Source organism: Rhynchophorus ferrugineus, unplaced genomic scaffold, assembly GCF_030347505.1.
Source record: "Rhynchophorus ferrugineus isolate W39M unplaced genomic scaffold, kcgeb_rfMv2 rfM8, whole genome shotgun sequence".
In the NCBI taxonomy this organism is placed as follows: Eukaryota; Metazoa; Arthropoda; class Insecta; order Coleoptera; family Curculionidae; genus Rhynchophorus; species Rhynchophorus ferrugineus.
Window position 1 is genome coordinate 30,687,972 of NW_027472587.1, and position 25,615 is coordinate 30,713,586.

A 25,615-nucleotide genomic window follows, 5' to 3' on the forward strand; every position below is an offset into this window, starting at 1 on the left:
CAACAGTTAGTTTTGAGGTATTTTAAGAAAAAAATATTGAAGAATATAAAGGTGATTGTAGCACTGTTGTTGGTCGATATGATATTTTATCGATCGGCTATTTATCTAGTATACGGAGTTTTTTACATTTCGTTGACAATTTATATTGAAGTTATTGAATTTTTTAACTAAATAATCAGCTAATAATTCCGCTTTCTCGTCATCTTTTTTTGCTCTTTGTCCATTTTCTTCACGGATAGGCGAGTTTTAGTATTTTGGTCGATCTAATTTTTTACTGTTTTGCAAGAATTTAAATTAAATAAATTTTTAAGATATTCGGTATGGTTTGTAGAAATAAATTTTCTATTAATTAAATTACTCCATTAGCATAACTTTTAGTTGCTTTTAACGATTTTCTAATAAGACATTTTACTTTATGTCCAGATTTTTTATTTTTTAAAGAATAAATTGAATTGATAAAACTGACAAATGACAAATATAACCAATGAACATTTTTTGTCTATATATATTACTGTGAATTCTCTTAAAATTTAACTGGATCAAAATTTTGTAACGCCAAACATAATAGAAAACAAATGATTCTCGAACAAAAGCAACTCAATATATAAAACGTTGTCATATAAGGACAAGGAGAGACCACAAAAAACGAATAAACTATGAAATATGGTGTATACAGATTTCCTTTACATACCTCCGGGGGATTGGCATCCACTTGGCAATGAATCTCCGCCCTCTCCTGCTTAGCTACCCCATAAATCCTGGTCTGATCGGGTCGACAAGTAGGCGAGTCTGCAATACAAGTCCCAAATTAAAAGAAAAACACCAACAGAGGCCGCCGGTGGGCGGCCGTCCAACTTTTTCCATGGCCGTAACCGTCATTTCGACGAAATGATAATAAATATGCAAATTTCCTTCTCGCGAAAGAAGTTAAATTAAACTCCGCCGAGAGATAGAATGATTGCGATTTATAAATGGACCCGTTTTTTCGGGTTCCACCACCACCTCCTCCTCCTCTTCCCGCGACCCCGACTCGTTTTAAAATATGTTGATTTCCTTGTGGTGTCGGCGCTGAGGTGGGGGGAAGAAGGAGGTAGAGGAAGGAAAATACAATGCTGGAAATAAATGGATTGACGGATTGAAACGGTATCAGATTTTAATTTCTTCCGTAATTATTTTGTATTTAATTGTTTATTTATTTAATTTTTTATAATATGAACATATACAAAATTATTATGGCAACTCCCGCAATACTCCAGACTAATGTTAACGTAAATAATGTTATACCCCGTATGAAATCCTCATTTTTGTATTTGGCATTTATTTATTTAATCCATTAATATTATAGATAGGATTATGCTAAAACTTAAAAGTTAAAAGCTTTCAGTTTTCATGATTTATGAATAATAAAATAATCATATTTTGATAAAACAGGATAGACAAAATGACACGAACAACTGGCATATGCACATTTCTTCGGGGGATTGACTCATAGAGTGTTTGGAAAGTTTCCAAAGGAATGTTTTTCAACTCTTGTACCAAAACATCTACGAACTGCTTCAATGATGTTGGAGATGGAAACCTACCCCTCAATCTCTATTCTAAAACCACCGATAATGGTGTAATTATATTGAAAATTTACAGATATGTAGCTCTTTGAGGCTTTTAAGTCATCCCCTCATACACTGATAAGAAACATATAATTTAAGTGGTGTAAGTATAACCTTCGAAGAGATTTATTGGAAGTTTAAGGCATCGTGTGCTACAATATATATAGACATCGGCGCGAAATATTCCTGGCTAAGTTCTAACTAAGCAACCATCTTCTGTTATAACATTCGTCCTTCCACAAATTCAAATATTTTCGAAATATGCACTATTGCATCCAACCTGGCTTTTCCGCGCACTTCGATTACCACTTGTTAGGTGGATGCAGTTTGGCTTGGCTAACACAAAATTTGAAAATACTTAAGAAATGCAGAAATGCATTAATGAATGGATCTCTGCCAAACCAACCACGTTTGTTTAATGCCATATCTTATTGACATACATATTGGACTAATTTTCTTTAACAACTATCTTTTAAAGAACAAAAATTGTCATTATATGTACAACTGCCTAATTCAAAATAAGGAATAGCTGACTGATATCATCAGATACAGGGAAATGACATAAAATTATGAACAACATATAATATAGAATGTCGTCTTTCATGTTAACAACACTGCATCTGTGTAAATAGTGTGACGATTATACGAGGGAGAATTATGTATAAATGGTAATTTTACTATTTAGCTTAGCACGTATTTCCGATCTAGAGGATTCGATGCTCGAGTGTTCTTTGATTTATGATTTGGGGAGAAACCGATGAAAGCAGCGGTGCTCGCTGCTGTCCGTAGTACAGCCATGACCGAGCGCGAGGTATGTTCGTCTGTGGCATAATGTATCATCAAAAAGTTTTTAAACAACGAAGGCGTTAAACCACCAGCTATGGAGGTGTTCAATCCATCATCACTAATCAAGTTGGCATTAGAAAAATTAGTGCTCGCTGGGTTCCAATTTTTGACAAGGACAACATTGGAATAAATGCACTAGGAAACCTTGAGCACCCTCCTCATAGCACTGACCCTGTGATACTATTTTACTTGTCCCTTGAGTATCATTTGGAGGCAAATGATTTGAAAGCAATGCAGAAGTAGAGGAGTATGTGCGCAATTGGCTGACAATCCGTCATGAAACTTTTTTGAATTTTTTATTATGAATCAATAATTCGACTCTCTGTGGCTATTCTTACTGAAGTTAGAGGTAGAGTTGCAATGTTTTATCTTCATTGTCTGCAAGGTGGCTTCACGTATTTTGCATATTTTGATATAAGGTGTGAGATATCTGTATCAAAACGCTGAGTTAAGTTAGTGGTAGGGAACATAGTAAGAAAGATGTAAGCTCTTCAGAGATAATAAGTCGTCTATTAAAATGTGTATTTGTTATATTGGTTAATAGAGTTCATAAATTGCTGATATATTTTGTTAAATTCGCACAAACACGCACATTTACTGGCTCGCCAAAAATTAACCGCCACTGGTCGGGAAGTTTTGGTAGTGAAGATCGACTACCACTTGTTCCCGTCAAATATGACCAATATCATTAGTGACGACAATGTCCAAATTGATTTAAAATGTTGAGTTGAGAATCATTGAGAAAAATGATCTTAATTCGAATCATCAACATGGTTTCAGGAAACAATATTCCACGAATGATCATGTTTATAGAATCACTAGCGACCCGCCCCGGCTTCGCACGGGTGCAATGCTGATACTAAATTAAATACACTACAGAAAAAATATGAACGTTGTATATAAAAACATAGCGGCCCGCTCCGACTTTGCACGGGCATAAAATATATATGCCTATGTCACTCAATGAAAACATGATTAAAATCGATCCAGTATTTTTGGTTCATTCATTACTGCCCTTGGCCTGCACGCATTAAATTTGCAGTAAAACAATTCCTCTTCCCCTATACTTACTATGAAGATTTCCTGCTATCTTTGGAATATCTAAATTCATACAATTTTTATTACATTACACATTTTTAAACGCAAATTTTAAATTTGTAATATCTCCGAAAATATTTGTTTAATTTACATGCTGTAAGGAACCATATTGATCTATATTAATTGCACACTGTATTTAAGGTACTTAATTCGATAAGGATTAATGCCGTATTGCTTAAAATAGCTTCGTAAATAAGCCATTTTCTCACGTAAAATGTAAACAATAAAAATGGTTAATGTGGGTTGTCCCTAAAAGATAAACGTATACCATCGCGGACTTTTTTGTAGACCTTTTTATGGTGTACAATACTGTAGTACATTAATTTGATCTAACTCGTAGGGTTAGGCAGCGATTTTGCTAATTGCTAAATAAGCCTAAAAAAATAGGTTAATTTACGACATCACATTAGAAACCTCTAAAATTAGCAATGTTGCCTTAGTATATTATGCATGTATTATACATATAAACCTTCCTCTTGAATCACTCTATCTATTGAAAAAAACCGCATCAAAATCCGTTGCGTAGTTTTAAAGATTTAAGCGCACATAGGGATATAGGGACAGAAAATGCGACTTTGTTTTATACTATGTAGTGATTAATGTCATAAAACAAAAATTCTGCAATATATTTAGCTGTTAGAGAGAACAAGATTAAAATGCTTCTCTCTGGCCAATATTCGAGAAGTTTAGAATTCTATATAACTGATCTATACTTTGGACTCAAACCATCGGATGTGCCACAGGGAAGTGTATTGAATCCATTTGTTTATTTTCGGTACACTCAAGAACTACATAATTTGAATTAAAATTTTGTTGTTATATTTTGAGATGGCATTGCAATACTATCCATTATAAATAACAACACTGAATCAACGGAAAAGTTACAAACATTTATTGCCAAAATACAATGCTGGACAGAAATATGGAGCATTAAAATAGGTCAAAATAAATCAGTATATATTGGTTTGACCCACTAAAGAATCAAGCTCATACGGGTCTAGTATGGGAATACAGCCAAATATCTTGCCATGAGCCTTGTTGTTAAACTGGGGTCGAAGCCACATATATAAATATTCAGCTCTGTCAGTCAACTCTGTGTTCAACTCTGAGGTTGTACCAGCCAAAGCAATAGAAATATCATATAAAGGACTTGAGGGTATAAAATGTTAATAATATTATCAAGGACTGTACCCAAAGACATGGACAGTGACATAGATGTTATGCAGAAGTGTCTATTGTAGAATAAGCATTTTGTAGTGATAAAGCCGCAGCAATTGAGAATAAGGAGCTTACTAGGGTATTAAAAAAATGTTCCAATCTACGTAAAAGTCTCTTAATGGCCAAAAGCTGACGGCAAAAGAGTTTTCTGCGAATCACTAGATTCGTCTATCGCTCAGATCTCAGGAGTTCATCAGTGGCGAAGATCGGTATGATCAGTTTCACTACAGGCCCGCAGTAGTTAAGGCAATAGAACGGTCGTCCTACTCGTGCGACAGACGCGGTTTCGAATCCTGCTGGGCCATGAATGTACTTTAAGTTTGTGAATGTAATTGTAAACGTATTTATAGGTAACAGTGATTCGATAAGGAACAGCCATACCGGCCACGCCAGTAACCAGACTGGGTAAGACCGGATGTCTTTTGAGATGATTTTCTAAGTTGGTCACTCGCCAATCGTTAGGCATAATGATGAGAGCCGTGGTTCTTAGTCCACTTTAAACGATAGGTCCAACCTACATAAACCCTCGTTGGTAAAAAAGGAGATTTTAAAAAATATATAAAGAGCTTCACTAGAGAAGCTTATAGGTCAAAATGGTGCATATATCATTGATTACAGTTCGAGAAACAAACTTTCAATTGTTATACTAATTTTCATCTTTATTTAACTAGTAAATTAAACCTGTTATATTAGGAATAATAAAAAAAATTGGATTAAGGAAAAGGTAACAAAACTGACTCGCAAACGCTATTCTTATTCGAGTTCACGCAGAAAAAAATTCCAGGTCCTACACGTACAGGAAAATAAAGCCCGTTCGCCGGAGACGTAAAAGCCCTTTAAGCGAACCGAAATGGCGGAAAAAGAAGTCGAAACGTAAAAAGTTCGTTTTCAGACATAAATTTTTACATTTACGTGTAGATAAGTTGCTTTGTAATTTTAAACTCGCATTTTGCGGAACAAATATAGAATAAAAATGGAAAACAAAAATAACCGGGGAGAAAACAGTTTGGTGTTGTCGTGGGGGGCGAAGCGGGGGTAGAGGGGGGGTCGGCGGGGTGCGGTCGTTTCAAGAGGGGAGCGACTGGAGACGTTTTAAAAGAAAATTACGGTCTTCCCTTTTGCCCGACTTCTGAATATATAAATTTGTAATTTCGGTAAATGAGAAGCCCGTTACTAGCTGTTTTACTTTTCTCGACTTTTATTTTAATAGTATTTATTGTATGAAAAACAGCGGGGTCTTTTTTCCTACCCGATAATTAAGGCAAACACAACTACGAATTATAGCGCGGAGATAAATAACTAATGAATTAAATGGAATTAGAAAACAAAAGTTCCCCATTAGTAGCCATCCTCTGAATTTTTTTTATTTACCGGGAAAAATTGATATACTCGAATATATAAAACAAAATATTTTTCATTATTTACAAGTTTGACATATATATTTAATGCCTGTTTAAGGCTGAAGCATGTCCCGGAATGCTTTAAAGTTGCACAAATAATTATGCTCAAAAAACCTGACAAACCTGCAGAACAAGTCGAATCTTACAGGCCTATTTCGCTACTACCTGCAACATCAAAGCTATTTGAGAAACTGATATTTAAACGTGTTAAACATTTGGTAACAATACCAGATTTCCAGTTTGGTTTTCGAAATCACCATTCAACTATCGATCAAGTGCACAGAGTAACTGCGGCTATTGAAAGAGCGTTTGAAGAAAAGAAATACTGCCCTGCAATATTCCTGGATGTCTCACAAGCTTTCGATCGGGTTTGGCATTTGGGATTAATCTGTAAGATGAGAAAATTGTTACCGCGTAACCGTTGTCAATTGCTGGAGTCATATTTATTCGGAAGAAAATTTAGAGTATCGCACGAAACGGAGTTCTCGACATTTAAAAATATCTCGGCTGGAGTTCCATAAGGTAGCATCTTAGGACCTCTCCTGTATCTGCTCTACACTGCTGACATTCCAACAACAAAAGAAACACTTCTTGGAACCTTTGCTGACGACACAGTTATTATGGCAAAAGATATATCTCTGCCTAGGGCAATAGAAAAAGTGCAAGTGGCAGTCAACAAAATCTACAAATGGACAAAAGATTGGAAAATTCAACTTAATAGCTAGAAATCTATTCACGTTAATTTTGCATTAAGGCGAAATAATAAAAACTTAATTATAGCACTCAATGGATGCCCGATTCCTCAAGCAGAATTAGCAAAATACCTTGGAATCCATCTTGACGGTAGATTAAATTGGAAGCATCAGGTTAGCCAAAAAGCAAAACACATTAAAACCAAAATAAAACAACTATACTGGTTAGTCGGAAGATACTCTCAACTTGATCTAAAATCAAAGGGGTTGATCTACAATACCATTATAAAGCCAATTTGGACCTATGGCGTGCAAATATGGGGTTGCACTAAAAATTCAAATCAGTTAGTCATACAGCGCTGTCAAAACAAAGTTCTTCGATTACCAATGCCTATCGCTATGTAACCAATGAAGAACTGCACGATGACCTGGAAATCAAATGGTTTTGCGAAGTTGTACAGGATTTCGCCTTGAAACACGACTGAATATTACTAAATCATACTAACGTGGAAGCAATACAACTGCTGGACAGAGCGCAGGATGTCAAGAGATTGAAACGAACAAAACCATACGAACTTGTGTAAACATTTAGTGTGTATTATTAGTGTAAACTATAGCTATAAGTTAATAATTAATAAATAATTATAATTTTATAATTGAGGAATACATACTGATGTATTTTCTGGCACTCGTCTTGCTTGTTAATTAATCCAAGTACATAGGAAAAGTAGTAATAAATTAATTGTAGATTAAGATTGTACTAAGCGTATCTAATAAAGATGTTATAAAAAAATTATTTACAAGTTGTTACCATCCGTTTGGTAACATGGCGATGCCACGTCAAAATGATAATGTAAGTTTGGCAGCAATCCAGTCATACATCCATTTTAGAACTACTTCGGAGTTTCGAAATCGCGTATCACCCTCCATGTCTGCCGAATACACTGGGTGTAGGAGCTCCAACATTAATAAAGTGCAGGAATTGTTAAGAGAAGTTTCATTAGATTTCAAAACCAAAATCGGGAGTTAAAAGCCGCAACCATGAAAATGCGCATACTTAGTGTCTCGCCAAAAATTAACAAAGATTGGTCAAGAAGTCGCCTTGATAGAGCTAAGTTCGACGTTCGAGCTAAGTTATTCCAGCTCATCAATTTGTTATCAAGAAACATTATTTTACGATTATAAAAATTAATAAAGGATACGATAAAAAAATATTGGATGAAAATAAAATTTCGTCTGAAACATTGTTAGATGTTAGATTTAAATCATAAGATTGAAATGCTGCTCTCTGAGTAATATTCAAGAATTGTACAGTTATATGAAACTGGAGATGTATGCTGTAAATTGAAAAGAATACCAGCAAACATGCTACAGAGAGGTGTTGCTACAGCAATTGAGTGCTGAGTACCAGCCGCTAGGCTTGGTGAGTACGCTGGGTATGTCAGGGCTTACTATTCGAGCTCCAATATTATGGTGTGGTTTACAACTTTTGTTAAGTCTGTGGCCGCGCGTTGACATGCAAGAGGATAAACTTGCATCTGCCTCTTGCTATTGGTCACTGTTGCTTCGGCAATACTTCGGCACATTGCTGAACCCGCCATATGCATCCTGGACTAAGCCACGACTTTTGTGTCTTGAGTCTGTTGTGTGTGTTCTGCCTTACAAGTAATGAAATAGCGATGTTAAAGCACTTGGAAACTATACTTCCAGTATCAATATTATTGCAGTATTCTTGTGCTAGTCATTTTGGGAGCACACCAGGTAAACGTCTTAAAGTATTTGATTTCTGATTAAACAGTCGCTCATTAGAGCTGGATTCTCGGCTAATCACTTTGAAATAAATTGTTCCTGAACTTTGATAGTCTTTGAAGCTGTTCTTTGTTATTGGTATCAAAACCGCCACTTTCAAGCATCTGTACACATACCACTATATCAAAACCACTGAATTTTATACTTAGCTTGTATACTTCACATTTTCAACAATAGATATCACTGTTCAAAATACTTGTAAGCATCGCTGTTTTACCTCACATAATTAGTATTCAGTTGCTTCAGTTTAATTGGTATTCATTTTGTTTATTTATATCTCAGACCAAGTACTTTCATTTAAAATAACTGAACACTAACCGACCGCTTCTTATCGTGGTATCTGTAACATATCAGTAGAAAGGGGCATCTGCGACTGAATAACAAGTCTGGGTTATCAATGTCTAGGAGCTATCGATTCTGTAAAGTGCTTAATTAAAACAGGATATATATTATAACTAAATGAATGAATCATTCACATATATATGTAGCTAAATCGACTCCTTGGACGCAGGACATCACGAGCGGTTTCAAAGGCACGGATCAAGTTGAAAGACAGTGATCTGAAGAATAGGAAACACTGTCTAAAGCCAGAACAGATGCGCCCGAGAGTTGGGAAATGTGGTCTTGTCTTGACGAATAAATATTTCTTTCTTCTTACATCAGATCTTTCTTGAGCAAAGGGATTAAATAGTAACTTAAGATTCTTTAATAACTAAGATTGTGTTATTGATATGGAGGTAATCCTTTTTGGAATTAAAAATCATGCTTAACACTGTATAGTACTTTGGTTATTACACCATAAATAACAAAATGATATCTGAAAGTATAGATATAATAGTATATATAATTTACTAGTATTTACTAAAATAAAAATATGTTACGATATTATTTGCATACGTAAGATCAGTATTGTCTAATTTTATTTATAAGAAGATTTTAGGTAAATACGATTATAGTCGTACACGTAAAATAAAATAGTTGACATACTTTTATATCTAAATGAAGATGACCAAGAAAATGGGTTATTGGTATTGGAAAAAGTTGAACAAAATATTTTGATTTCTTGAACAAACTTTTCTTTTAAAATAAATATAAAGCATACTTACACATAACGTTTAAGTAAAAGGCGTTGCTTTCTCCATCACCTTCTGTATTATATCCCACACATGTATAGTTTCCAGCTGTTGACCGTGATACTCCTTGTAATACCAAACTTTGGTTGCTAATGATCACACCGCCAGGTACATTGATTTGTAAATGTTTTCCCTGTAACAAAGAATTATTTTCAGATACAATAAGTTTATTGTTTATTGTATTTCAATAATTCATTAAAATATTAGGGCCCTAATTGTTATGGATAAATGGAGATTATTTTTTCAAGTATTGCCTATATTTTCTCCTATATTTATAAAACTTCTTTTAGAGCAGATTCTGTAGAATTAATTGTAATTAACTTAGGCTTTTCTATACTGATTTTCAACTAATATTAGTGTATGCTAGTACCACTGATTGTATTTCGAAATTGAATTTGAACTAACTTTATATATTAAAATAATGGCTAATAATAAAGAAACATATTTTGGGTTCAAATTCAGTGAAATTAACGAGCTTAGTATCGCTTGTTTTAATGTATTAAAAAGATCACTGATATATAATTTAACTGTTACAGAGCTCAACTAAAATTAAACTCCCCTAATTGCTTGCTTTGTTGATATATTTGTTTGGATTAGCGATTTAGTTTAGAATATTTTATAATGGTGTGGATGGTCTCTAGAAGAATGAAAGAAGGAATTAATAGCATATGAGGGGGTATTATATTGTCTAAAGAAGTTTTCTGGGTTTTTTGGAATCTGTCAGCTTTTGAACTATTTCTATTTTATTTGTTGATAAACTTTTTTCTCTCTTTTACATTTATTTTTCATTATTGCCTGGTCATGTTTAGATATAACATGTTTAACTTCTTGCAACCGTTTTGATTTTGGCTTGACCATAATGAATTCTGCTTTTTAATTTTTGGCACTATATTTGTTTCTATATTATACGCTATTTCATAATATATATTTATCTATAATAGTTTACAGATATATTTGTTAATAGTGCTATTTATTGTGTTTCATATTTTTAGTATTACTAACACGTGATTAATTTTTTTAATGTTGTCTATATTATTGCTTTAGTCCTTTTTGAAACATGTTTATTTTTCAATAAATTTTTGTTTACACTTAATATTCTGTTGTTATAATTCTGCTTTGTACTTGTTTACCTCTTACAATTCTTGGCTTTGGATTTAGTGTTTCTAATCTAACTATAATTGTTTATTTGGTTACTTTCAGTGTTAGTTCAGATCCCTGTTATTGGCCCCCTTGGCATATTTTATAAAATAACAGGTCAATTGAAAAGACCCCGGCCCACCATAGTCAAACATATTTATTTGGCAATATTGGTTTTTTTATTCAACCTAATTCCTTTCAAGGGTGATACACTGATTATAACCACTCTCCAACTTTTCGATACTAATTTTGTAGTACGATTTGACCTTTTACTTCAAAATAGGCCTCAGTTTCGTCGATCACCTCTTCATTCGAGGAAAATTTATTCCCAGCGAGCATATTTTTGAGATCCGAGAACAGGAAATAGTCGCTGAAGGCGAGATCCGGAGAATACGGTGGATGGGGAAGCAATTCGAAGTCTTGGTGAAGCAGCATTTTTTTCTTCGTCAAATGCGGGCGATTTTGGGCGATTTTGTCCTTCAAACGGTCCAATAACACTATGTAGTCGCTGTTGATGGTCCTTCCTTTTCCAAGGTAGCAAGTGAAAATTAATCTATGCAAATCCCAAAATATAGACGCCATAAACTTCCCAGCCGCCCGTTGAGTTTTTCCTCGCCTTGGAGCGAATTCATCGTGTTCAGTCCACTCAGATCACTGTCAATTGTACTTGGGAGTGAAATATGGAGCCATGTTTCATCCATTGTCATATATGGACGCAAAACTTCGAATTTATTGAGCTTGATCATCTTCAAACACTGCTCCGAATCATAAACTCGTCGTTGTTTTAGGTCAAAAGTAAGCTCGCACTGCACCCAATTTACACAGAGCTTTCTCATACCGAAATATTCGTAAATTATATGATATACACGTTCAGTTGATATCTTTAGAGTGTCTGCTATTTGATTCACTTTCAATTTACGGTAACTCAAATTCATATTGTGGATTTTATTAATGTTTTTGTCGGTAACAACCTCTTTTAGGCGTCCACTGCGTTCTCCGTCTTCGGGGCTCATTTCACCACGTCTAAACTTAGAATACCGGTCCTACAAAGAACTTGTCCTTTCCCAAGAAAATCAACCATCAGATTATCTTGGGGAAGTGTTCGGAAACTCGGCATCAAGCCGAGTTTTTGCTTCAACTGTATTCTTTCCCTTCAAAAGCAATATTTTATCAACACGCAAAATTCCTTTTTATTAATTTTTTTTCGAAATAATAAAAGTTGCTTCACTCAAAATGCTATAATTCACAAACTAATGATGCGACAGTTGTCAAATTTATACACGCCTCTGAGGGTTAGGGCTAACTGAAAAACGTCATATGGATTTAATTCTAGTAGCGGCATCTACGTATCAGGCCGGGGACTTTTCAGTTGACCTGATATATACTTTTATGTTATTATAACTAGGTCACTTATTTAATTTTCTGTTTGCATTGAATATTTATTTTGTTGTTATATTGAAGAAGAATTTTCACGATTTTCATCCTCTAATCATTGTAAATTATTTCCTACTAACTTAAGTGATAAACCCATTGATTTCAGTGCTTCTACTAATTTGTCTTCTTCCAATTTAAATTTAATGCTTGTTACAGAAACTTATTGATGAATCAAAGTAATATCTGTAAATATATGAATATATTACTAAAGTAATATGACGCACCTCTGGCGCTAAAGTAAACGCGTCAGTATATTTAAACATGAGCGATACACTGGCAATATCGATAATGCAAGGTTCCATCCAGGAAATCTATAGTGAGCGTCGATGTACACTCCTGACAAATGACGGCAGGTATTCATCTAAAAGTTCTCGTAGTAATTAGGACCATACTAAAATCGGATCGGTGATTGATAGGATCCATTTCATCAGGCATTGTATGGCCGTCAACGTTATTTATACAGCGCATGTAGGTTACAGTGAAAACACCGACTATTACTCACAACACTGATTGTCAATTACTTATTACAAATGATACGGGTCCGAATTATATTGGACAAATTTATTTTGTCTGATATCATGCTCTTGTTTGGTTGAAAATATCTATTATTACAAGTTTAGTACGATATTATTATTAAAATAACGACAAGAAGTTATGTACTGAAAATAAACCAAAGCAGATGATCGTTAATCTGAAGTAATTCACACCTACTGTAGTTCATATTATTGAAATGTTTATATTAAATAGGGTGATTTAAGAAATTTAAATAATAAGTGTTTTATTAAAGGAGTGAATAATAAATTTACATATATTTATAATAAACTAAACAAGCATTTCAACACTGCAGTTATTTCTAGTTAAAAAAATGGATTTAATTGATGTTTGATATTGTATTCCAAGGAGCTAACTTGGAACTATCCGAGAATACCAAATATCTGTTTATGATGCTCCTTTTCTCTTAGTTAAATTTAAAGCTTGTCGAAAGATTCAATCACTAAATTTCTATCTTCAATAGAAATATCCTCATTATCCTTGCTTTCCATACCATCCTTCCCATTATCATTTATCTACTTATCTTTGTTGCATAAATTAATATCAGCTGGACTACGAACTGTGAGGAGATTCACCATTTTTAATAGGTTAGCGATATCCCAGAATGCAATGGTCATGATACTGCATTCGGTCGCAATTTTTCCCTAATTGCACATTAGGGAACATGGTTGACTCCAGCAAGTTGCTCTTATAACAGTTTTTATAGATAGGTGAAATTATAAACTTTCTGTAGTATAATTTAGTAAGTCTTATTATGTTCTGTCCATTGGTTGAGTTAGTTATCTGTCAGGTAAAATAATTAGATTTCCTTGTAATGAAAAATTAACATAGACAGAGTTGGAGCTATCAAGCTATACTATCCAGTCTCTTATTCAATTGTGGATCTTGTTAGCTATGAGCTGAACTTTATCGCCAACCCTGTTTGCTCTATTATTGGGATATATAGCAGATACAGGATTACGCTAGCCTCTATGAAGTTCACTAACTGGCAATACATCAATAAAAAGTGATTGGTTGGTGTATTGACTCAAGTTAAAATATATAAAGGTTGAATTATTTCTGGAAAATTGTAGTTACCTACTACCTAGAGAGGGTCGCAGTGGAAGTTCTGGATAAAATTGCTATGTCATGTAGTGGTGACGTAAATTGGGCAATAGGATTGTTCAGTTTGATTGCACTAGGCTTTTACTAGGAGGTTTTTTGAGGCAAAATCATATATGGTATATTGTCATTTAAAATTGGACCACTAGGATCCCAAACAACAAATATATGATGTTATGACATATATGGTTTTTAAGTAAAGCTATAATTTAGCTAATACTTTCTACACAGCTTATATCATTTCATTTTAATATACAGCTTTCCCATTCTTACTGAAGAGCACCGATAATGAACACTGAAAGGGTCCATTTGATGAATATGTTGAGAGCTTGTTCTGCTCTCTATACAATGTGCAAAAGTACCGCTACTATTTTGATTGCCTATAACTTTGCTCAAAGAAAAGTTAAGTATGTTTGGTTTTTATAAAAAAATTATTTGGTATTTTTCGTTATGATTGAAAAATTATATCGTCAAAATGGGGATCGCAATTCGCTATGAAACTTTCGGGCCTATTAAGACATTTTTCATGACATCTTGCAACATCTGAGGCTGAATATTTTCATTAAGATGTTAAATTTTAGGGGTTTTTTATTAAAAAAAAACACACAAGAAAAGTCTGGTGGTGTTAAATCCGGAGATTTGACGGGCCATGCTAAATCGCCACTTCGCGAAAGTAGTCTTCGTGAAAAAAAAAACGTAATTGAATAATTGAACTGTTGAACAAACTATGTGTGCTGTAGCTCCATTTGGCTGAAATCACATGTCCTGTGGTCCTTGCTCTTCCATTTCAGGTACAAGAGAATTTATAATTAGAATGACTTTGTACCGTTCAGCAGTAACAGTAACTGTAACATCTTGGTAATTTTCAAAAAAATAGGCACCAGTGATAATTCCATCATGCCACGCCATACAGTGGTTTTTATTGGATGCAATGATGTTTCATAAATTAATCGACTCTGTGTTCCCCAAAACCGTCTGTTCTGTTTATTGAACTGACCACTGAGAAGAAAATGGGCTTCATCGCTCATTATCAATTTAGACGAAAAATCTTCAATTTCACCAGACAGCATTAGGATTTCATTACTGTACTCAACTCATTGATCAGGATCTCTCTGTAGCAACTTTTGGACTAAGTTTTCAAAATTCGCCTTAAACTGCGTGCAGAAATGATTAAAATTCATGTTTCTGGAGACTCTGCAACACTATCGCGCACAAGAGCCATATCTTCAGCGTTACGAGACGTCCGTTGTCTTCCAGAACGAGGCCTTTTTGCAGTCTTTTGTGATTTTGTGAGGCACTCAACGATTAGAGTGTTTTAGACGCAATTTCCACTGAATGGAACGATTATTTTCAATAAATATTATCAGTATTTCTGCTCGTTGTTGTGGTGTATCCATAATAAAATTTGGACGTCGACACCACACAGTGGTTAAAGCGATACTGAGCTAATCATCACATAACCAAGATGGCGGCCAATCAAAATGGTAGCTTGACTTTACCCGGATCTGTTATACATATGATTAAATTAATGTTATTTCCAGCAGTTTTTGCTAATTAATGATTTCATTACTAATATTTATTGGGTGGAAGTAAATCTCTTGGAAAACGATTTTTGTTAGATTCTTACCAACTCGGATTTTCCGATTTTAATTGTTTTTCTTTTTATATTTCAATAAAATTCTCTGAAGGACGAAAATGAACTTATTAATGATATAGAATTAAACAAAGTATATATACAAATTACGGGTTTTGTAGGACTTGGAAAATAATTGTCGAAAACTGAACACTTGATCTGATCACCATTCATCAACATCTATCAAGGTTTAAGTCAGCACCTGCGTCACTAGGATTAGTAAAATACTCATGAAGCACAGTGTTTTTACTACATGCTTAAGCTTAAGTCATCAACTGAGCAATCAACTAAACCAAACCATAAATTTTTTCCATATTTCTGGTGAAACTATAATTCCGTCTTTGTGAAACTTTCAAGATTTCTGGGTGAAAAGCAAAACCAAGTGATTTTCAAAAAGTTCCTTTTGAAGGCTCTTTCATACCTCTGAGAGAGTTTGACAGAGAGTGTAACAAATAGTAGTCGGATGGGAAAATGTTAAGGCTATACGGATGGATACGTCAAAATTTTGCAGCTAATTTCTGTCAATTTTTCCTGCTTAACTAAAACTGGGTATGGACTAGTATTGTTGTGATGGATGAAAACAAATTTCTTTTTAACCAGTTTTAAATGTTTTTTAATTCACCTTATTAGTCTTATTAGATCTTATTAGTTGTTAATACTAGATGATCAAATGGTTTGGCCAGATTCATTAAACAATTCCTGTCCAATCCCAATAAATAATTCCTTCCTTCTGATTCCCGTGATGTACTGCATCACACGTAATCTTTTGTTTCAAAAATATTTCGCTTTCGTCTCGTTTCTCAGACTCGTTAGCGATTCACAAATGGAAACTCATTTGTTATTCATTCATTTCATTCATTCTCTATATCAATTAAATGTATACTTAAGATTTATTAATTTTAATAAAATACTTAAACGAACTTTTATATAAAATATTAATATATATTAATAGAAAACAAACGATTATATTTCTTATCTCCAGTGTTCAATAGTTTAATAAAATGTATTAATGGACACTAAATATTACTAAATGTTTTAATTTAATTATGGTAAAATGAAAATAAAGGAGAAGGAATCCATATATCATATTTTATAGCTATATCCTATAATATAGATGAAGTAATATCTCATTTTCCTATCAACATATACATTATAAGAAAATCAAAATTTAGGTAATTATAGCTACGATATCATGACACAGTATAATTATCCCAATAGAGAATTATAGTCCTTTACTCCTCTTTGGTTCAATCAGGTTGATTGTTTTTTGTGAATAAGGCGAAAGGTTTAATAATAACAATATGTCACGAAGCTATGTATCATGATGACATTTTATTATACATTCAGTGATAATGGTTATCGTGTGGAACTAATGTTCTTTGTGTTTTTTTTTCATGTTCTATAATTTTGAATATTTCTGAAATGCATTAAATGCTGGTTCTTCTATTATTTATTTTAAATTTTCCATTTGCCATGAATTCTTGATAATAGCATGTGGTTGTGGAGTTGTGAGAGTCTGATGGTCTTTTATATATTTACAAGGTGAGCTTTATTCGAGATATTCAGCTAACAATATTAAAATCGTTCAGAAATGTTGTGGTTGATAGATTGAATCAATAACCACTATTAGAAAATTTTTGTTTACATCAAAACGCCTTACATTTTGGGCAAACTGGTACCATAGCACATATAAAAAATAATAATTCATTTTTGTTTTTTGTGACAAAGAAAATATTTGGATCTTGGTCTTTTCTTTATTAAATCTCAAGCAATATGGTTTTCAATACGAACTATATATAGCAGAATGCTCGAAGCTTCAACAAATGTTTGGACGACTATAGCACTGAATATCATGTCTGTTTAAAAATATTTAATACAAAGGAAAATTGACTGTATCTCATTTCTAGACCAAAGCCGTCCAGGTTTGTGGGTCAAATATATATATATATATATATATATATATATATATATATATATATTTAAAATTATTTTTTATAGCAATTTTGTAAATTAAGAGTAATAAGTTATTTGTTTTTAAAGTACTTATTCTAAGATAAACATTTTGGACCTAATAACTATGTCATTGTTTTTATTGTGCGCTAAGTTTTGTTTATAAGTTCGCTAAACTAGATCAAATGATTTTACTCTATTTAACCTTCTAACTAAGCTATCTTTATCTAGGAGCTGGTGAACCACAACATTGATGTTCTGATGGAGACTCAGTTCAAATATTTGGGCATAGTCTTTAATAGCGTTATTGACAGTTTCTAACTCTAGATCCTTATGCAGATTATTGAAGTACGAAAAGAAGAATTACGAAAGTACGAAATGGATAGGATTGCAGTACAACAGATAAAAAAAGGCCCCAATGCACTTCTCTGTGGCACACCTGCTTGATTTATTCCGACATTAAAATATGTATCTTCTTGTTTGACTCTCCACTATCGGTCAGTTATATGTAAGTCTAATACTTTTTTTTCCTTTTTCCCTAACGATTGGTTTTATCCTTTTCAATAAAAGTTTTCAACCTCAGTCAAAGTGATAAATGGAAATTTCATCCTTTCCTGCCTAATAGCGCAGAGTAATTATTTGACGTTAAACACAGTATGATGTTTTTTTTTTGTTCTGGCCTAAAACCAGGTGGTCGAATGCATGACGCATACCTGGTCGCGGAGAATTGGAGTGACAAGTTGGACCGGGTTATGTGGGACTGCCTTGGGGTTACCAATACACTAAACCGGAACCGACTCACAGTTGACCCCTCTGGATCGCTACTGCTACTGCATTAAATTTGGGGATATGGCACCTGCTGATCGGGCAGCTGTTATTGGACACGAGGGCCCGGTGATTCTATTGATTCGCGAACCTGAGTTAACACACAACTGGATACTGTTGTATGAGGGCAAAAGTTATGACTGTAGCGACGGATTAGGCCGTTTCAGCCTGGAAAATGAGGGGGAGCTTAGCGATGATGCGGTGCTAAGCTCCCACCATGTCGACCAGCTCGCGAACAAGCGCGTTTTCAGAACTTCAGCTGAGTTGTTATTTGTGGAATGCTTGAGATATGAAGTGCTTGATTTCTGGAGTGTCAGTTTCGTTATGAATTTGATTACTTCTGACAAACTATGGAGCCTTTAATATTCTCTTGAGGAGCTTATTTTGGAAAATTTGAAGCCGTTTGATCTGGTTGGGTGTAACAAACTTGAAGTAGACATTAGATTCGTAGAGGAGTACAGACCGAATTAACATCTTGCAAAATAAGCCTTTAATGGAGATCTGCTAGAAGGGTAGATAAGAAAAGATAGCAGGTTTGCTATCCCCGAAACTTTTTGGATTGCTTTCTGGATTTGGGAATGCCAACCGAATCGCCGGTCGAAGTGGAGACCTAGGTACGTGACGTTATCCATCCATGGAATTATGGCGGTCTCGATCTTAAGTTGCGAGACAGTATGATGTTAAAACACTTTATCTAGGAGATTTGCAACTCTTGAAGCCTTTTACTGATTATCTCTTGGACTGATCGTTGGGAACTCTCGACTGAAATTGACTATCGACTGTTTATTAATTTACTAGTTTTTATTATCGACAGTTTCAGTCGCTATTTTCGGTCCGACTTGTTACTATTTAATATCGACTGTTTCAGTCGTACTTTTAGTTACTATTTTTGGTCCTACTTGTTTCATTCCACTGATTTTTAACGTTCTTACACTATCGTCCTAGCTGCGACCTTGTACCCAATTTATACTTAGATAGATTTATATGTAATATATGTAACTTTATGACTTTTTTGGTAGGTTTCTTATAAATAATAATATATTAGTATTAATATAATAAAATTTTGGTTCGATATTTTTCAAGATTGTTAATGTAATAGAGTAAAAAGATTAAAATTGGAAATGATAAATAGTAATATATTTTGACAGTTTTTCTGGCAATAGTAGGTTTTTTTTAAAAAAATATTTTAATTCAACACTAAATGAAGCTTTTGTATCATTTCATTCAAATCATTTTTAATTATATCATCGATTTCCTTTTTTTCTATAATTGTGTATATTTTTAATTTTTATATAGAATTGATGGTTATTATTTGTCTTTATTTTTTAGGGTTTGTTTCAGTTCTGTTGTATTGTCTATATTTATTATAGTATATTATTTAAAAATAGTAATTAACACATTAAAATACAATAATATATTTATGGGGTATTATACCATTCCACAGAAAAATTCAATTCCGTTTTACAGATCCACAGAACATTTAAACATAAAAGTAATTCTATTTCATTTAAAATTAAATTACAAATTGCGTGCTATATATAATTATTATAATAATATTCAGCAATTATTTTTTTCCTTCTCTTTTTTAAAATTAGTTCGTGAAGGAATTTATACATCTCCGTCTCGCTTATACTATCCTTGGAAAATATAACGATATTTACAATTAACTGTCCCAGGCAATTATCTCCGTCCTTTCCTCTCTTAAAATACAGGAAAGGGTTCGTACATCTTCGTCTGACCTCACGAATTGAGCAGAACAACCGAACCGTGCATTTGATTTTGATTGAAAAGAGTAATTAGTATTATCAGTCACTAGTTTTTTGATTATCTACTGTTTCGACTGTTTTCACTCGATAGTTCCCAACGGCAATATTTGGCATTGTAGTTACTGCCTATAATAAATCGATTTTCCAGAGTTTTAAAAAAACTGTTTAAATCTCTCAAATGTGAGGAATTTTGGTGGGATATATATGAACCTCTATTTAGGAAGTAAAATAGAAAAGAAGCAAACTTGATTGTGGAACAATTTAATTGACAATAAAATGAATCCGAAAAGTTTTCAAAACGCATCGATTCCGACTGAAATAAACCGTTATCAGGAGACGTGCGATACCAGGGAGCAATCCTGATCCGCTCGGGATCCCAACTTTCCTCGAAATCGAATCCGAGAACAAACCATTACGCTTTAATCTCAACTAACCGCAACTATCGTTTAAAATATGCAACAACTCGGGCGTCCCGCGCGCCCCGTCGACGTTTAATTTTCTTCGACGGGTTCCGTTCCTGCGAGAGCGCGCCGTCTCGCGAACTTCCGCGGTCCCGAAATGCAGATACACCCGCACAGGAACGGGAACGGGAATCGTTCGCCATCCGCCGAGACCCGAAGATGGCGACGGCGAAATTTTAATCAAGCAACTTTCGAATTAATTAACCCATTCGAGTTGTGATCGGATTACGGTACACTTAATTAACTTTATGGCGAGAGGTATGCGTTCTGTCGATAGATTAACCCACTACTAGATGTAGGAAAGTTCGCTGACGGTGGATGTATCCGGAGTCTTTCGTCTGTGCCGTTACGACAAAGACTATCGTCTCTGAATAATTGATTCTATCAAACCGCTACTTACAGTTGTACACGGATTTATGTGATAATGATGTAAATCTTTATAACAATCTTGTTATAATAGAATTCCTAGGATAGGGATGGCGAATCTATGACACAATATTTAGTGCACGCTACCATGAAGTATTAGGAAATTTCGTTAAGAAATAACTAGTTGTGATAACATAGTTGCCAGCAACTACAAAGGGTACAGATATTTGTATGGATGTTAAAAACACGCTTGCTTAGAAAGAAATTGATTTGAAAAAGTTGTTTCAGTAACCACAAAAACCGCTCCAAGAATGGTGGACTTAAAATTCGATTAATAATTCACCAACAAGTCTTGTGCGTTAAAATCAGTTTAACATCTCTTGATAATCTAATGGCGATAATCACAAATATAGTTGTAACGACCTTGAGGCATGTCGAATTTTACATCGTGGAATAACGGTCTACAAAATACCCAGAAATATAATCCCAGATGTAGAACACGGGCGGGGAACCGAGACGTTTATCTGGGATGATATTGAAGGGTATTTAGGTGATTCAGTGCTGAACCCTCGTTTGGTTTTGGTGCCACCATCGACTGCCCAAGCCTCATCTCCAGGTAACACCGCTGCCATCCGTTTTATCATTTGTATTTTTCACATTTTCTTATATAACCAATAAATAATGGTCACATAATGTAAACACCACTGTTTCATTTCGTTCTACCTCCATTCACCGAGCCACATCATTTACCCTAAATAGTCAACCTCATTTCTTTGCAAGGTTTGAATAAACGAAAGTTTGATGTTGGATCCAGTCAACTCGTTGTTTAATGTATTACTATTATATAGCCCGCTTACATAATTAATTGGAATATATTTTTTAAATTATTTAATTAATACATTGTTACTAGTCGTTTCCATCTAACCTACAATTTCTCTTTATGCTAACTTAAATCTAGGTATATAACTAGAAGGACCCATAGGCTAACTCAGTCTCTGGTGAAATAATGTTTATACATTTTACTGCTGTTATACAATTTGTAATATTTGCACCTCACTACACAACACTACACAAGATCAGATGGTTTAATTCATTTGAGTCTGTGTCCTGTTCTGGTGGTATCCAAAAGCTGCAATACTTCAATATTCCCATGAGAATGGAGTCTTTCCTCATGCCTCCTTGCAATTCTTTTGATTTCTTGACTGACTGTGGGTATCTGAAGGTCTCGATGTAGATAATCAGTCCTATAGTATTTGGGTGCACCCACAATACCTCTCAGGATTTTGTTATGAAAAATTTGTATTTTGTTTATGTTACTCTTTGCAGAACATACCCATAATTGAACTCCGTATGTCCATATAGGTTTCAATATTTGCTTATATAATAGCAATTTATTATGTACTGATAATTGTGATTTTCTTCCAATTAGCCAGTATATTTGCTCTATTTCAATTCCAGTTCGATTCTTTTCTTTTTTATATGTTCTTTCCAACGAAGTTTTGCATCCAAATTCATTCCGAGATATATAGCGTTGTTGCTATATGGAATAATAGTGTTATTTAATGTTATTGGTGATTGTACGGTCTATTTATAGGTGAACTGCACATGTACAGATTTACTTTCATTAATTCTTATTTTCCAAGCTTATCACTATTGTCTCCCACAGCTATAATCGCATTATCATCAGCAAATGTAGCCATCGTGATATTTTCCATTTGTGGTATATTACAAGTGTAAAGTAGATAAAACATTGGTCCCAGTACACTTCCTTGTGGTACACCTGCTTTAGCTTCTTTTACTGTAGAGTAAGCTTTTTTTTGTTTGACTCTAAACATTCTGGTTGTAATGTGTGATTTTAATAGTTCGGTGTATTGTTTTGGTAGCATTTTCTCCAGTTTATCAACACGGCCTTCATGCCAAACCTTATCTAAGGCTTGTGCTACATCTAAGAATATAGCTGAGCATACTTTTTGACTTTCTCAGGCTTTTTCAATAACATCTGTTATTCTGTGGACCTGGCCAACTGTTGAGTGCTTGTTAATAAACCCAAACTGGTGTGTTGGTATTAGGTTTTTTCTCTCTATGATCGGTTTTATTCTTTTCAACAGGAGTTTTTCAAAAACCTTAGATATTACTGGCAGCAGTGATATAGGTCTATAGAATTTTATTTCGTTTGGTGACTTCCCAGGTTTTGGGATTATTATAATTTCCACCTTGTTCCAAATGTCTGGGACAAGTTTTAATCTGATTGCTGTATTGATCAAGTTGATGAGTTTTATAATTCCCTTTCTTGGTAGTTTTTGCATTAATTCTTCTGTTATTAAATGGTAGCCTGGTGATTTTCTGGGGTTAATGTCAGTTTTAATAACTTTGGTTAACTCTTTCGGCGTGACTAATTCAATCATCGAATTTTCAGCTTCTATGTCCGGCAAATTATGTTCAACACTAGCTTCGTTTGGTATGAAAGTTTTTTCTAGATATTCAGCAAATGCTTCTGCTTTTTGGCGATTATCACGTGCCCAATTCCCACATAGATCCCTTATAGGTGGACTGTGTAGACATGAGCGCTTTAGATATTTTGTAGCTTAATTGGAATATAATATAATATAATTGCTTGGAAGTAATTAGATTGTTTGTGCAATATGAAAGAAAAATTGAACAATATCTGGGGTTTTTCAATCAAGCAACTTTCGGATTAATTAATCCATTCGAGTTTTGGTTGGATAACGGTACACTTAATTAACTTTATAGCGAGAGTTATGCGTTCTGTCGATAGATTAAACCATTACTAGACGCAGGAAAGTTTGCTGACGGTCTATTTATCCTGACTCTTGCATCAGTGCCGTTACGACAAGGATTATAGTCTCTAAAGAATTGATTCTGTCAAACCGCTACTTTATTCTAACAGTTTTAAATGGATTTACGTGATAATAATGTAAATATTGTTATAAACTTCCTATAATATAATATCTAGCACAGAGATGGCGTACCTATGACGCAATATTTAGGGCATGCCACCATGATGTATTAGGGAATTTCATTAAGGAATAATTAGTTGCGATAACGTACTTGCCGCAACTACAAAGGATACAGATACTGCTGTTAACAACACTATTACTGAAAAATAAATTGCTTTGAAAAAAGTTGATTCAGTAACAACTTATGCTGCTCCATGTATGGTGGGCAAGAGATTGGATTCATAAGTCAATTTTAAATAGACGTTTAAGTGTATTATTCACCAACAAGCCTTGTGTGTTAAGAGCAGCTTAACATCTCTTGATAATCTAATAGCGATAGTCACAAATATAGTCAAGCTCATTTCGTCGCAGCCACCCATAATAGCCGTAATAGCATCCATTACTATGTTGATAATATATTTTTACCAAAAAAAATTGAACCGACTTCACAAAATAAATAAGACTCACTAAAGAACAGAACTATAGAATAGAAGAATAGAAACTATAGAATAGAACTCACTAAAAATTAAAAATTAATTAAACTTAAATTTTCAATATTAAAAAAACTTTAAAATAACGTTTAACAATTATGTTAAAAAATAAGTTAAGTGAAGTATTTGTTTATGACCTTTTAGAGCCAACTTTGTAGACCAAAATGAGATAAAATGTCGCAGAGGCAAAACAAAAAAAATTATATTATAAAGATTTTTTAAATAAGGAACACCCATTGAGTTTTCTCCTTATTACTCAATGTTACGTAGATAAAATAGTTGAAAATATTATGAAGAACAATTCATGAAATCTACTTGTGTGGTGATGGTAATTACGATTCTAGAATAAATACTGACGCATGACACCCATTTTTATTCTTCGTTAATGAAAATAATGGCATTAATGTCAAAGCCCCCTTAATGGAAATGTTGACAAGACACGACGGCTACTCACATTATGTCTCCATTCCACTTTGTACACTGGCGGATGCGCGCTAATAATACAGTCAAAGTACACGTCGGTGCCTTCCCTCACAGCATCTGGATTCAGAGACGTTCCCAAAATGATCCTGGCTTCGGGCGTATCTGGAACAGAAAATCCAACAAGGCCCAGTTAGTTTCGGGACGTAAATCTAGAGTCTGATGGCGGACTAAGGGGTGATAGTGGGGAGGGGGGCGTCGGAGTCGGGTCGATATAAACAGGGGAACCAGTGGTGTTCGGGGGACCCGGCGAGGGGAAGGGGGCCTTCGGGACAAGTCAGAGAATCGGAAAAGGGTTACAATTATTGCAGATAGTTACGTTAAAGCGCCTTAATTGGACCAATGGGCTTGCTGGGCCCGTTCTTGTATATAACGTATCAGCAAATATGAAATAATGTGCTTTATTACGGCTGAGGACCGTTCGGTTTAATTAACGACAATATAGGGCCCGGAGTGTTTGTTTAATTGGCGACTATTAGCTATTAACTTTAACCCTTTCGCTTTCTTAATGACGTTGTTCGATTTTGTTTGCTTTGTCGCGTTGGCGTATGTATTTCTCTGTTATTCAGTGGTAATAAGAACGATATTTGTAATGCCGGGTAAATGTAGAGTAGATGCCAGGAAGGATGCCGAAATGATCCGTCCTTCCCTTCAGTCAA

The 25,615-nt window shown here is 34.2% G+C and overlaps 1 protein-coding gene across 1 annotated transcript in view; it reads right to left on the bottom strand.

The window, feature by feature from the left end:
• The window catches only part of side-VII (sidestep VII transmembrane protein), a 446,220-nt gene that overhangs the window by 90,488 nt on the left and 330,117 nt on the right, over nt 1-25,615 (bottom strand). The window contains exons 8-10 of the mRNA XM_076412671.1: nt 24,931-25,061; nt 9,777-9,936; nt 692-789 (exon numbers count right to left, since the gene is read on the bottom strand). Coding sequence (XP_076268786.1) covers nt 692-789; nt 9,777-9,936; nt 24,931-25,061 — 389 coding nt within the window. The remainder of the gene's footprint in view (nt 1-691; nt 790-9,776; nt 9,937-24,930; nt 25,062-25,615) is intronic.